The sequence below is a fragment of the Lampetra planeri genome, unplaced genomic scaffold, assembly GCF_965212315.1.
Source record: "Lampetra planeri unplaced genomic scaffold, kcLamPlan1.2.h2 scaffold_312, whole genome shotgun sequence".
NCBI lineage: Eukaryota > Metazoa > Chordata > Hyperoartia > Petromyzontiformes > Petromyzontidae > Lampetra > Lampetra planeri.
Genome location: NW_027615136.1, coordinates 1,887 through 16,774, shown reverse-complemented (window position 1 = coordinate 16,774; position 14,888 = coordinate 1,887). Strand labels below are relative to the sequence as shown.

The 14,888-nt window shown below is 48.4% G+C and overlaps 1 protein-coding gene across 1 annotated transcript in view; it reads left to right on the top strand.

Moving 5' to 3' along the window:
* The window catches only part of LOC144740831 (adhesion G-protein coupled receptor F3-like), a gene marked incomplete at its 5' end in the record, with an annotated part of 73,290 nt that extends 58,660 nt beyond the window's left edge, over window positions 1-14,630 (top strand). Inside the window, 2 exons of the mRNA XM_078623555.1 lie at window positions 11,097-11,264; window positions 11,935-14,630. Of these exons, the coding sequence (XP_078479681.1) occupies window positions 11,097-11,264; window positions 11,935-12,033 (267 nt within the window). The remainder of the gene's footprint in view (window positions 1-11,096; window positions 11,265-11,934) is intronic.
* Window positions 14,631-14,888: the final 258 nt, after the last annotated feature.

The following is a 14,888-nucleotide window of genomic DNA, read 5'->3' as shown; positions in this document are numbered from 1 at the left end:
CCCATAGAGACACACAGAGACCCATAGAGACCCATAGAGACCCATAGAGATACATAGAGACCCATAGAGACACATAGACACCCATAGAGACACACAGAGACCCATAGAGACCCATAGAGACCCATAGAGACACATAGAGATACACAGAGACCCATAGACACCCATAGAGACCCATAGAGACACATAGACACCCATAGAGACACACAGAGACCCATAGAGACCCATAGAGACCCATAGAGATACATAGAGACCCATAGAGACACATAGACACCCATAGCGACACACAGAGACCCATAGAGACCCATAGAGACCCATAGAGACACATAGAGATACACAGAGACCCATAGACACCCATAGAGACCCATAGAGACACATAGACACCCATAGAGACACACAGAGACCCATAGAGACCCATAGAGACCCATAGAGATACATAGAGACCCATAGAGACACATAGACACCCATAGAGACACACAGAGACCCATAGAGACCCATAGAGACCCATAGAGACACATAGAGATACACAGAGACCCATAGACACCCATAGAGACCCATAGAGACACATAGACACCCATAGAGACACACAGAGACCCATAGAGACCCATAGAGACCCATAGAGATACATAGAGACCCATAGAGACACATAGACACCCATAGAGACACACAGAGACCCATAGAGACACATAGAGACACATAGAGACCCATAGAGACACACAGAGACCCATAGACACCCATAGAGACCCATAGAGACCCATAGAGACCCATAGACACCCATAGAGACCCATAGAGACACACAGAGACCCATAGACACCCATAGAGACCCATAGAGACCCATAGAGACCCATAGACACCCATAGAGACCCATAGAGACACATAGAGACCCATAGAGACCCATAGACACCCATAGAGACCCATAGAGACCCATAGAGACACATAGAGATACATAGAGACCCATAGACACCCATAGAGACCCATAGAGACCCATAGAGATACATAGAGACACACAGAGACCCATAGAGACCCATAGAGACCCATAGAGACACATAGAGATACATAGAGATACATAGAGATACACAGAGACCCATAGAGACCCATAGAGACACATAGAGACACATAGAGATACATAGAGACACATAGAGACCCATAGAGACCCATAGAGACACATAGAGACCCATAGAGACCCATAGAGACCCATAGAGACACATAGAGATACATAGAGATACATAGACACCCATAGAGACCCATAGAGATACATAGAGACACATAGAGACCCATAGAGACCCATAGAGATACATAGAGATACATAGAGATACATAGAGACCCATAGAGATACATAGAGACCCATAGACACCCATAGAGACCCATAGAGATACATAGAGATACATAGAGATACATAGAGACCCATATAGACCCATAGAGATACATAGAGACACATAGAGACCCATAGAGACCCATAGAGATACATCGAGATACATAGAGACCCATAGAGACCCATAGAGACCCATAGAGATACATAGAGATACATAGAGACCCATAGAGACACATAGAGATACATAGAGACCCATAGAGACCCATAGAGATACATAGAGACCCATAGAGACCCATAGAGATACATAGAGACCCATAGAGACACATAAAGACCTATAGAGATACATAGAGACCCATAGAGACACATAGAGATACATAGAGATACATAGACACCCATAGAGACCCATAGAGACCCATAGAGACACATAGACACCCATAGAGACACACAGAGACCCATAGAGACCCATAGAGACCCATAGACACCCATAGAGACCCATAGAGACCCATAGACACCCATAGAGACCCATAGAGACCCATAGAGACCCATAGACACCCATAGAGACCCATAGAGATACATAGAGACACATAGAGACACATAGAGACCCATAGAGACCCATAGAGATACATAGAGACACACAGAGACCCATAGACACCCATAGAGACCCATAGAGACACATAGAGACACATAGAGACACATAGAGACACATAGAGACCCATAGACACCCATAGAGACCCATAGAGACCCATAGAGACCCATAGACACCCATAGAGACCCATAGAGACACATAGAGACCCATAGAGACCCATAGACACCCATAGAGACCCATAGAGACCCATAGAGACACATAGAGATACATAGAGACCCATAGACACCCATAGAGACCCATAGAGACCCATAGAGATACATAGAGACACACAGAGACCCATAGAGACCCATAGAGACCCATAGAGACACATAGAGATACATAGAGATACATAGAGATACACAGAGACCCATAGAGACCCATAGAGACACATAGAGACACATAGAGATACATAGAGACACATAGAGACCCATAGAGACCCATAGAGACACATAGAGACCCATAGAGACCCATAGAGACCCATAGAGACACATAGAGATACATAGAGATACATAGAGATCCATAGAGACCCATAGAGATACATAGAGATACATATAGATACATAGAGACCCATAGAGATACATAGAGACCCATAGACACCCATAGAGACCCATAGAGATACATAGAGACACATAGAGACACATAGAGACCCATAGAGACCCATAGAGATACATAGAGACACACAGAGACCCATAGACACCCATAGAGACCCATAGAGACACATAGAGACACATAGAGACACATAGAGACCCATAGACACCCATAGAGACCCATAGAGACCCATAGAGACCCATAGACACCCATAGAGACCCATAGAGACACATAGAGACCCATAGAGACCCATAGACACCCATAGAGACCCATAGAGACCCATAGAGACACATAGAGATACATAGAGACCCATAGACACCCATAGAGACCCATAGAGACCCATAGAGATACATAGAGACACACAGAGACCCATAGAGACCCATAGAGACCCATAGAGACACATAGAGATACATAGAGATACATAGAGATACACAGAGACCCATAGAGACCCATAGAGACACATAGAGACACATAGAGATACATAGAGACACATAGAGACCCATAGAGACCCATAGAGACACATAGAGACCCATAGAGACCCATAGAGACCCATAGAGACACATAGAGATACATAGAGATACATAGACACCCATAGAGACCCATAGAGATTCATAGAGACACATAGAGACCCATAGAGACCCATAGAGATACATAGAGATACATAGAGACCCATAGAGATACATAGAGACCCATAGACACCCATAGAGACCCATAGAGATACATAGAGATACATAGAGACCCATAGAGATACATAGAGACACATAGAGACCCATAGAGACCCATAGAGATACATAGAGACACACAGAGACCCATAGACACCCATAGAGACCCATAGAGACACATAGAGACACATAGAGACACATAGAGACCCATAGACACCCATAAAGACCCATAGAGACCCATAGAGACCCATAGACACCCATAGAGACCCATAGAGACACATAGAGACCCATAGAGACCCATAGACACCCATAGAGACCCATAGAGACCCATAGAGACACATAGAGATACATAGAGACCCATAGACACCCATAGAGACCCATAGAGACCCATAGAGATACATAGAGACACACAGAGACCCATAGAGACCCATAGAGACCCATAGAGACACATAGAGATACATAGAGATACATAGAGATACACAGAGACCCATAGAGACCCATAGAGACACATAGAGACACATAGAGATACATAGAGACACATAGAGACCCATAGAGACCCATAGAGACACATAGAGACCCATAGAGACCCATAGAGACCCATAGAGACACATAGAGATACATAGAGATACATAGACACCCATAGAGACCCATAGAGATACATAGAGACACATAGAGACCCATAGAGACCCATAGAGATACATAGAGATACATAGAGATACATAGAGACCCATAGAGATACATAGAGACCCATAGACACCCATAGAGACCCATAGAGATACATAGAGATACATAGAGACCCATATAGACCCATAGAGATACATAGAGACTCATAGAGACCCATAGAGACCCATAGAGATACATCGAGATACATAGAGACCCATAGAGACCCATAGAGACCCATAGAGATACATAGAGACACATAGAGACACATAAAGACCTATAGAGATACATAGAGACCCATAGAGACACATAGAGATACATAGAGACCCATAGAGACCCATAGAGATACATAGAGACCCATAGAGACCCATAGAGATACATAGAGACCCATAGAGACACATAAAGACCTATAGAGATACATAGAGACCCATAGAGACACATAGAGATACATAGAGATACATAGACACCCATAGAGACCCATAGAGACCCATAGAGACACATAGACACCCATAGAGACACACAGAGACCCATAGAGACCCATAGAGACCCATAGAGATACATAGAGACCCATAGAGACACATAGACACCCATAGAGACACACAGAGACCCATAGAGACCCATAGAGACCCATAGAGACACATAGAGATACACAGAGACCCATAGACACCCATAGAGACCCATAGAGACACATAGACACCCATAGAGACACACAGAGACCCATAGAGACCCATAGAGACCCATAGAGATACATAGAGACCCATAGAGACACATAGACACCCATAGCGACACACAGAGACCCATAGAGACCCATAGAGACCCATAGAGACACATAGAGATACACAGAGACCCATAGACACCCATAGAGACCCATAGAGACACATAGACACCCATAGAGACACACAGAGACCCATAGAGACCCATAGAGACCCATAGAGATACATAGAGACCCATAGAGACACATAGACACCCATAGAGACACACAGAGACCCATAGAGACCCATAGAGACCCATAGAGACACATAGAGATACACAGAGACCCATAGACACCCATAGAGACCCATAGAGACACATAGACACCCATAGAGACACACAGAGACCCATAGAGACCCATAGAGACCCATAGAGATACATAGAGACCCATAGAGACACATAGACACCCATAGAGACACACAGAGACCCATAGAGACACATAGAGACACATAGAGACCCATAGAGACACACAGAGACCCATAGACACCCATAGAGACCCATAGAGACCCATAGAGACCCATAGACACCCATAGAGACCCATAGAGACACACAGAGACCCATAGACACCCATAGAGACCCATAGAGACCCATAGAGACCCATAGACACCCATAGAGACCCATAGAGACACATAGAGACCCATAGAGACCCATAGACACCCATAGAGACCCATAGAGACCCATAGAGACACATAGAGATACATAGAGACCCATAGACACCCATAGAGACCCATAGAGACCCATAGAGATACATAGAGACACACAGAGACCCATAGAGACCCATAGAGACCCATAGAGACACATAGAGATACATAGAGATACATAGAGATACACAGAGACCCATAGAGACCCATAGAGACACATAGAGACACATAGAGATACATAGAGACACATAGAGACCCATAGAGACCCATAGAGACACATAGAGACCCATAGAGACCCATAGAGACCCATAGAGACACATAGAGATACATAGAGATACATAGACACCCATAGAGACCCATAGAGATACATAGAGACACATAGAGACCCATAGAGACCCATAGAGATACATAGAGATACATAGAGATACATAGAGACCCATAGAGATACATAGAGACCCATAGACACCCATAGAGACCCATAGAGATACATAGAGATACATAGAGATACATAGAGACCCATATAGACCCATAGAGATACATAGAGACACATAGAGACCCATAGAGACCCATAGAGATACATCGAGATACATAGAGACCCATAGAGACCCATAGAGACCCATAGAGATACATAGAGATACATAGAGACCCATAGAGACACATAGAGATACATAGAGACCCATAGAGACCCATAGAGATACATAGAGACCCATAGAGACCCATAGAGATACATAGAGACCCATAGAGACACATAAAGACCTATAGAGATACATAGAGACCCATAGAGACACATAGAGATACATAGAGATACATAGACACCCATAGAGACCCATAGAGACCCATAGAGACACATAGACACCCATAGAGACACACAGAGACCCATAGAGACCCATAGAGACCCATAGAGATACATAGAGACCCATAGAGACACATAGACACCCATAGAGACACACAGAGACCCATAGAGACCCATAGAGACCCATAGAGACACATAGAGATACACAGAGACCCATAGACACCCATAGAGACCCATAGAGACACATAGACACCCATAGAGACACACAGAGACCCATAGAGACCCATAGAGACCCATAGAGATACATAGAGACCCATAGAGACACATAGACACCCATAGCGACACACAGAGACCCATAGAGACCCATAGAGACCCATAGAGACACATAGAGATACACAGAGACCCATAGACACCCATAGAGACCCATAGAGACACATAGACACCCATAGAGACACACAGAGACCCATAGAGACCCATAGAGACCCATAGAGATACATAGAGACCCATAGAGACACATAGACACCCATAGAGACACACAGAGACCCATAGAGACCCATAGAGACCCATAGAGACACATAGAGATACACAGACACCCATAGAGACCCATAGAGACACATAGACACCCATAGAGACACACAGAGACCCATAGAGACCCATAGAGACCCATAGAGATACATAGAGACCCATAGAGACACATAGACACCCATAGAGACACACAGAGACCCATAGAGACCCATAGAGACACATAGAGATACACAGAGACCCATAGACACCCATAGAGACCCATAGAGACACATAGACACCCATAGAGACACACAGAGACCCATAGAGACCCATAGAGACCCATAGAGATACATAGAGACCCATAGAGATACATAGAGATACATAGAGACCCATAGAGATACATAGAGACCCATAGAGACCCATAGAGATACATAGAGATACACAGAGACCCATAGACACCCATAGAGACCCATAGAGACACATAGAGATACATAGAGACCCATAGACACCCATAGAGACCCATAGAGACCCATAGAGATACATAGAGACACACGGAGACCCATAGAGACCCATAGAGACCCATAGAGACACATAGAGATACATAGAGATACATAGAGATACACAGAGACCCATAGAGACCCATAGAGACACATAGAGACACATAGAGATACATAGAGACACATAGAGACCCATAGAGACCCATAGAGACACATAGAGACCCATAGAGACCCATAGAGACCCATAGAGATACATAGAGATCCATAGAGACCCATAGAGACCCATAGAGACCCATAGAGACACATAGAGACCCATAGACACCCATAGAGACCCATAGAGACACATAGACACCCATAGAGACACACAGAGACCCATAGAGACCCATAGAGACCCATAGAGATACATAGAGACCCATAGAGATACATAGAGATACATAGAGACCCATAGAGATACATAGAGACCCATAGAGACCCATAGAGATACATAGAGATACACAGAGACCCATAGACACCCATAGAGACCCATAGAGACACATAGAGATACATAGAGACCCATAGACACCCATAGAGACCCATAGAGACCCATAGAGATACATAGAGACACACAGAGACCCATAGAGACCCATAGAGACCCATAGAGACACATAGAGATACATAGAGATACATAGAGATACACAGAGACCCATAGAGACCCATAGAGACACATAGAGACACATAGAGATACATAGAGACACATAGAGACCCATAGAGACCCATAGAGACACATAGAGACCCATAGAGACCCATAGAGACCCATAGAGATACATAGAGACCCATAGAGATCCATAGAGACCCATAGAGACCCATAGAGACCCATAGAGACACATAGAGACCCATAGAGACCCATAGAGATACATAGAGACCCATAGAGATCCATAGAGACCCATAGACACCCATAGAGACCCATAGAGACCCATAGAGACACATAGAGACCCATAGAGACCCATAGAGACACATAGAGATACATAGAGACCCATAGAGATACATAGAGACCCATAGAGACCCATAGAGACCCATAGAGACACATAGAGATACATAGAGACACATAGAGATACATAGAGACCCATAGAGATACATAGAGACCCATAGAGACCCATAGAGACCCATAGAGACACATAGAGATACATAGAGACCCATAGAGACCCATAGAGACCCATAGAGATACATAGAGTCCCATAGAGATACACAGAGACCCATAGAGATACACAGAGACCCATAGAGACCCATAGAGACACATAGACACCCATAGAGACCCATAGAGACCCATAGAGATACATAGAGACCCATAGAGACCCATAGAGACCCATAGAGACACATAGAGACCCATAGAGATACAGAGAGACCCATAGAGACCCATAGAGACCCATAGAGATACATAGAGATACATAGAGACCCATAGAGATACATAGAGACCTATAGAGATACATAGAGACCCATAGAGACCCATAGAGACCCATAGAGATACATAGAGACCCATAGAGACCCATAGAGACCCATAGAGACCCATAGAGACCCATAGAGATACACAGAGACCCATAGAGACCCATAGAGACCCATAGAGATACATAGAGATACATAGAGACCCATAGAGATACATAGAGACCTATAGAGATACATAGAGACCCATAGAGACCCATAGAGACCCATAGAGACCCATAGAGATACATAGAGACCCATAGAGACCCATAGAGACACATAGAGATACACAGAGACCCATAGACACCCATTGAGACCCATAGAGACACATAGACACCCATAGAGACACACAGAGACCCATAGAGACCCATAGAGACCCATAGAGACCCATAGAGATACATAGAGACCCATAGAGATACATAGAGATACATAGAGACCCATAGAGATACATAGAGACCCATAGAGACCCATAGAGATACATAGAGATACACAGAGACCCATAGACACCCATAGAGACCCATAGAGACACATAGAGATACATAGAGACCCATAGACACCCATAGAGACCCATAGAGACCCATAGAGATACATAGAGACACACAGAGACCCATAGAGACCCATAGAGACCCATAGAGACACATAGAGATACATAGAGATACATAGAGATACACAGAGACCCATAGAGACCCATAGAGACACATAGAGACACATAGAGATACATAGAGACCCATAGAGACCCATAGAGACCCATAGAGACACATAGAGACCCATAGAGACCCATAGAGATACATAGAGACCCATAGAGATCCATAGAGACCCATAGAGACCCATAGAGACCCATAGAGACACATAGAGATACATAGAGACCCATAGAGACCCATAGAGACCCATAGAGATACATAGAGACCCATAGAGATCCATAGAGACCCATAGAGACCCATAGAGACCCATAGAGACACATAGAGATACATAGAGACCCATAGAGACCCATAGAGACACATAGAGATACATAGAGACCCATAGAGATACATAGAGACCCATAGAGACCCATAGAGACCCATAGAGACACATAGAGATACATAGAGACACATAGAGATACATAGAGACCCATAGAGATACATAGAGACTCATAGAGACCCATAGAGACACATAGAGATACATAGAGACCCATAGAGACCCATAGAGACCCATAGAGATACATAGAGACCCATAGAGATACACAGAGACCCATAGAGATACACAGAGACCCATAGAGACCCATAGAGACCCATAGAGACACATAGACACCCATAGAGACCCATAGAGACCTATAGAGATACATAGAGACCCATAGAGACCCATAGAGACCCATAGAGACACATAGAGACCCATAGAGATACAGAGAGACCCATAGAGACCCATAGAGACCCATAGAGATACACAGAGACCCATAAAGACCCATCGAGACCCATAGAGATACATAGAGATACATAGAGACCTATAGAGATACATAGAGACCCATAGAGACCCATAGAGATCCATAGAGATACATAGAGACCCATAGAGACCCATAGAGACACATAGAGATACACAGAGACCCATAGACACCCATTGAGACCCATAGAGACACATAGAGACCCATAGAGACCCATAGACACCCATAGAGACCCATAGAGACCCATAGAGACCCATAGAGATACATAGAGACCCATAGAGACCCATAGAGACCCATAGAGACTCATAGAGACCCATAGAGACCCATAGAGACACATAGAGATACATAGAGATACATAGAGACCCATCGAGACCCATAGAGACTCATAGAGACCCATAGAGATACACAGAGACCCATAGACACCCATCGAGACCCATAGAGACTCATAGAGACCCATAGAGATACACAGAGACCCATAGAGATACATAGAGACCCATAGAGACCCATAGAGACACATAGAGATACATAGAGACCCATAGAGACCCATATAGACACATAGAGACCCATCGAGACCCATAGAGACCCATATAGATACACAGAGACCCATAGACACCCATCGAGACCCATAGAGACTCATAGAGACCCATAGAGACCCATATAGATACACAGAGACCCATCGAGACCCATAGAGACCCATAGAGATACATAGAGACCCATAGACACCCATCGAGACCCATAGAGACTCATAGAGACCCATAGAGATACACAGAGACCCATAGACACCCATAGAGACCCATAGAGATACATAGAGACCCATAGAGACCCATAGAGACCCATAGACACCCATAGAGATACATAGAGACCCATAGAGACCCATAGAGACCCATAGAGACCCATAGAGAGACATAGAGATACATAGAGACCCATAGAGATACACAGAGACCCATAGAGAGACATAGAGATACATAGAGACCCATAGAGATACACAGAGACCCATAGAGATTCATAGTGTCTCTATGGGTCTCTGTGTGTCTCTATGGGTCTCTGTGTGTCTCTATGGGTCTCTATGTGTCTCTATGTGTCTCTATGGGTCTCTATGTGTCTCTATGGGTCTCTATGTGTCTCTATGTGTCTCTATGTGTCACCTGACTTATGGGACACCCTTTAAATGTTTTTATTTTATTTATTTTCATTTCAGGTGACGGAAAAGAAAGGTGAGTCACCCACACACAACAACAACAACAACAACCTCCACCAAGTGGCGGTGACGTCACCACGACGCTTGTGCCAGGCCAAGTGCACCTTGAGGCTGCCACGTGAAGTGTCGAACGCCCGCTGGCAGGAGGTCACGGGGCAGACCCAGCAGGTGCCATGGGTTGACTGCTGTGCCAGGCTAGGTGCATGAGGAGGAGGTCACGGGGCAGACCCAGCAGGTGCCATGGGTTGACTGCTGTGCCAGGCTAGGTGCATGAGGAGGAGGTCACGGGGCAGACCCAGCAGGTGCCATGGGTTGACTGCTGTGCCAGGCTAGGTGCATGAGGAGGAGGTCACGGGGCAGACCCAGCAGGTGCCATGGGTTGACTGCTGTGCCAGGCTAGGTGCATGAGGAGGAGGTCACGGGGCAGACCCAGCAGGTGCCATGGGTTGACTGCTGTGCCAGGCTAGGTGCATGAGGAGGAGGTCACGGGGCAGACCCAGCAGGTGCCATGGGTTGACTGCTGTGCCAGGCTAGGTGCATGAGGAGGAGGTCACGGGGCAGACCCAGCAGGTGCCATGGGTTGACTGCTGTGCCAGGCTAGGTGCATGAGGAGGAGGTCACGGGGCAGACCCAGCAGGTGCCATGGGTTGACTGCTGTGCCAGGCTAGGTGCATGAGGAGGAGGTCACGTGACAGACCCAGCAGGTGCCATGGGTTGGCTGCTGTGCCAGGCTAGGTGCATGAGGAGGAGGTCACGGGGCAGACCCAGCAGGTGCCATGGGTTGACTGCTGTGCCAGGCTAGGTGCATGAGGAGGAGGTCACGGGGCAGACCCAGCAGGTGCCATGGGTTGTACTGCTGTGCCAGGCTAGGTGCATGAGGAGGAGGTCACGGGGCAGACCCAGCAGGTGCCATGGGTTGACTGCTGTGCCAGGCTAGGTGCATGAGGAGGAGGTCACGGGGCAGACCCAGCAGGTGCCATGGGTTGACTGCTGTGCCAGGCTAGGTGCATGAGGAGGAGGTCACGGGGCAGACCCAGCAGGTGCCATGGGTTGACTGCTGTGCCAGGCTAGGTGCATGAGGAGGAGGTCACGGGGCAGACCCAGCAGGTGCCATGGGTTGTACTGCTGTGCCAGGCTAGGTGCATGAGGAGGAGGTCACGTGACAGACCCAGCAGGTGCCATGGGTTGGCTGCTGTGCCAGGCTAGGTGCATGAGGAGGAGGTCACGGGGCAGACCCAGCAGGTGCCATGGGTTGACTGCTGTGCCAGGCTAGGTGCATGAGGAGGAGGTCACGGGGCAGACCCAGCAGGTGCCATGGGTTGTACTGCTGTGCCAGGCTAGGTGCATGAGGAGGAGGTCACGGGGCAGACCCAGCAGGTGCCATGGGTTGACTGCTGTGCCAGGCTAGGTGCATGAGGAGGAGGTCACGGGGCAGACCCAGCAGGTGCCATGGGTTGACTGCTGTGCCAGGCTAGGTGCATGAGGAGGAGGTCACGGGGCAGACCCAGCAGGTGCCATGGGTTGACTGCTGTGCCAGGCTAGGTGCATGAGGAGGAGGTCACGGGGCAGACCCAGCAGGTGCCATGGGTTGTACTGCTGTGCCAGGCTAGGTGCATGAGGAGGAGGTCACGGGGCAGACCCAGCAGGTGCCATGGGTTGACTGCTGTGCCAGGCTAGGTGCATGAGGAGGAGGTCACGGGGCAGACCCAGCAGGTGCCATGGGTTGATTGCTGTGCCAGGCTAGGTGCATGAGGAGGAGGTCACGGGGCAGACCCAGCAGGTGCCATGGGTTGTACTGCTGTGCCAGGCTAGGTGCATGAGGAGGAGGTCACGGGGCAGACCCAGCAGGTGCCACGTGTTGATTGCTGTGCCAGGCTAGGTGCATGAGGAGGAGGTCACGGGGCAGACCCAGCAGGTGCCACGGGTCGACTGACCGAGATGACCGAGATGACTGGCTGATGCACCACCTGTGCCCCCTACTGTACCAACTCGCTGTGCTTTAGCCACCCGGCGCTCCGCTCGTTGTTGTGAGCGTCGCTCCTCCGCCCTCCGTTGTTATTGGAGGGCGACCGCCTCCAACTGCCCAGTAGCGTCCTTCACGAGCCTCCTCCACTGAGGCCGATCTTGACACCGCTGGTACCAGTCATCGGCAAGTCCACTCAGCTCCACGTCCTCCTGTACCACATCACTCCATCTCTTCTCTAGCCCGTGCCGCGCCCGTTTAGCCCCCTCGATCCGGCCGAACGAAAGCTGTTTAGGCATGCGGTGGCTGGGCATGCGGGCTACATGACCCAGCCAACGCAGCCTTGCCTGCCGGAGGAGCTCACCGATGGGACTTTGCCCAGATCTTTCAAGGATTTGTGAGCTCCTCACACAATCCAGCCTGCAGGTTAAACCCAGGATGGATCATAGGCAGGCCTATGATCCATCCTGGGTCCACGTTTCGCAAGCGTAGAGATGGGAGGGAATGACCGTGGCCGAGAAGACCTGAAGCTTCGTGCGGAGCGACAGACCAGGTTGCTTCCACACAGCGTTACGCAACCGATGAAAAGATATTGCCGCTCGACTGATTCGGAGTGAGACCTCTGCTGTTAAACTGGAGCCGGTCATAAGCACACTGCCCAGGTATGGGAAACTGATGGTATCATAGGCCTTGACCAGGTCAATAAAGAATTCCCTACACCTCTGCTGTAGCAGACGGACAGAAAATATGGCATCTGTGCAGGACCGCCCTTTCCTGAAACCGCATTGGGGCTCCGCAAGCCTCTCCTCAGCGTGCCTGGCAAGGCGATGTTGAATAATCCTTGCCAGGACCTTTCCCGGCCTCACACTGAGGAGTGAGATGCCCCTGTAGTTGTTACAGTCTGTGCGGTCCCCCTTCTTAAAGAGGGGGGCCACCAGGGCATCCTTCCAATCCTGCGGAACCCGTCCAGTGGTCCAGACTGTTGTTATGATGTCATGTAGGGCAGTCTGTGCACAAACGCCACCCTCCCTCAACATTTCGCTTGGGAGATCATCTCTGCCCGGTGCCTTCCCTGGTCTCAGACTCCGGATCGCCCTCAGTACTTCCTCAACAGATGGCACCTCAGCCAGCCACTCACAGGGGGTGACCTCTTCCAATATTTGAGGCACCGCAGCCTCAGCAGGGTTATCCCCACTTTGTGCCATGATGTTTTCCTGGCTGAAGGATTTCCCCTCCCCCAGGACCTCACAGAAATGCTCAGCAAATCTGCAAACCTGTTCCTGGGGGAGCCCCGAGGGTGAAGATTCAATCTCCTGGCTCCGCCAATTGGGGTTTGGCCAGGAGACGTCATAAAAGCCTGTACCCCCGAGGCCTCTGGCACAAGCTTATTAGTTAGATATTTCAGTCGTGGTTTAGTGGTAATTTATTGAAGGTAGAGGGGTTACCAGCCCGAGTAGAAGACTGTCCACCCCTCATGGTGGCAGGAGCCGGTCCACCAGACCTCCTGAATGCCACAGAGATCCAGGCGGTACCGGTCCAGCTCCCGACAGAGGAGTGGCAGCCTCTCCTCCTCCGCAGTGAGCGTTCGAACATTCCAGGTGGCCACACGAAGTGGCTTTTCGTTGTTTCTGGAGGAGCCCCGAGGGTGAAGATTCAATCTCCTGGCTCCGCCAATTGGGGTTTGGCCAGGAGACGTCACAGACCCCTGTCCCCCCGGGGCCTCCGGCACAAGCTTACTTGTTACAGGTTTATGTTTATATCGTAGTTTAGTGGTAATTTATTGAAGGTGGAGGGGTTACCAGCCCCTCGCACCCATCCAGAGCCCCCGT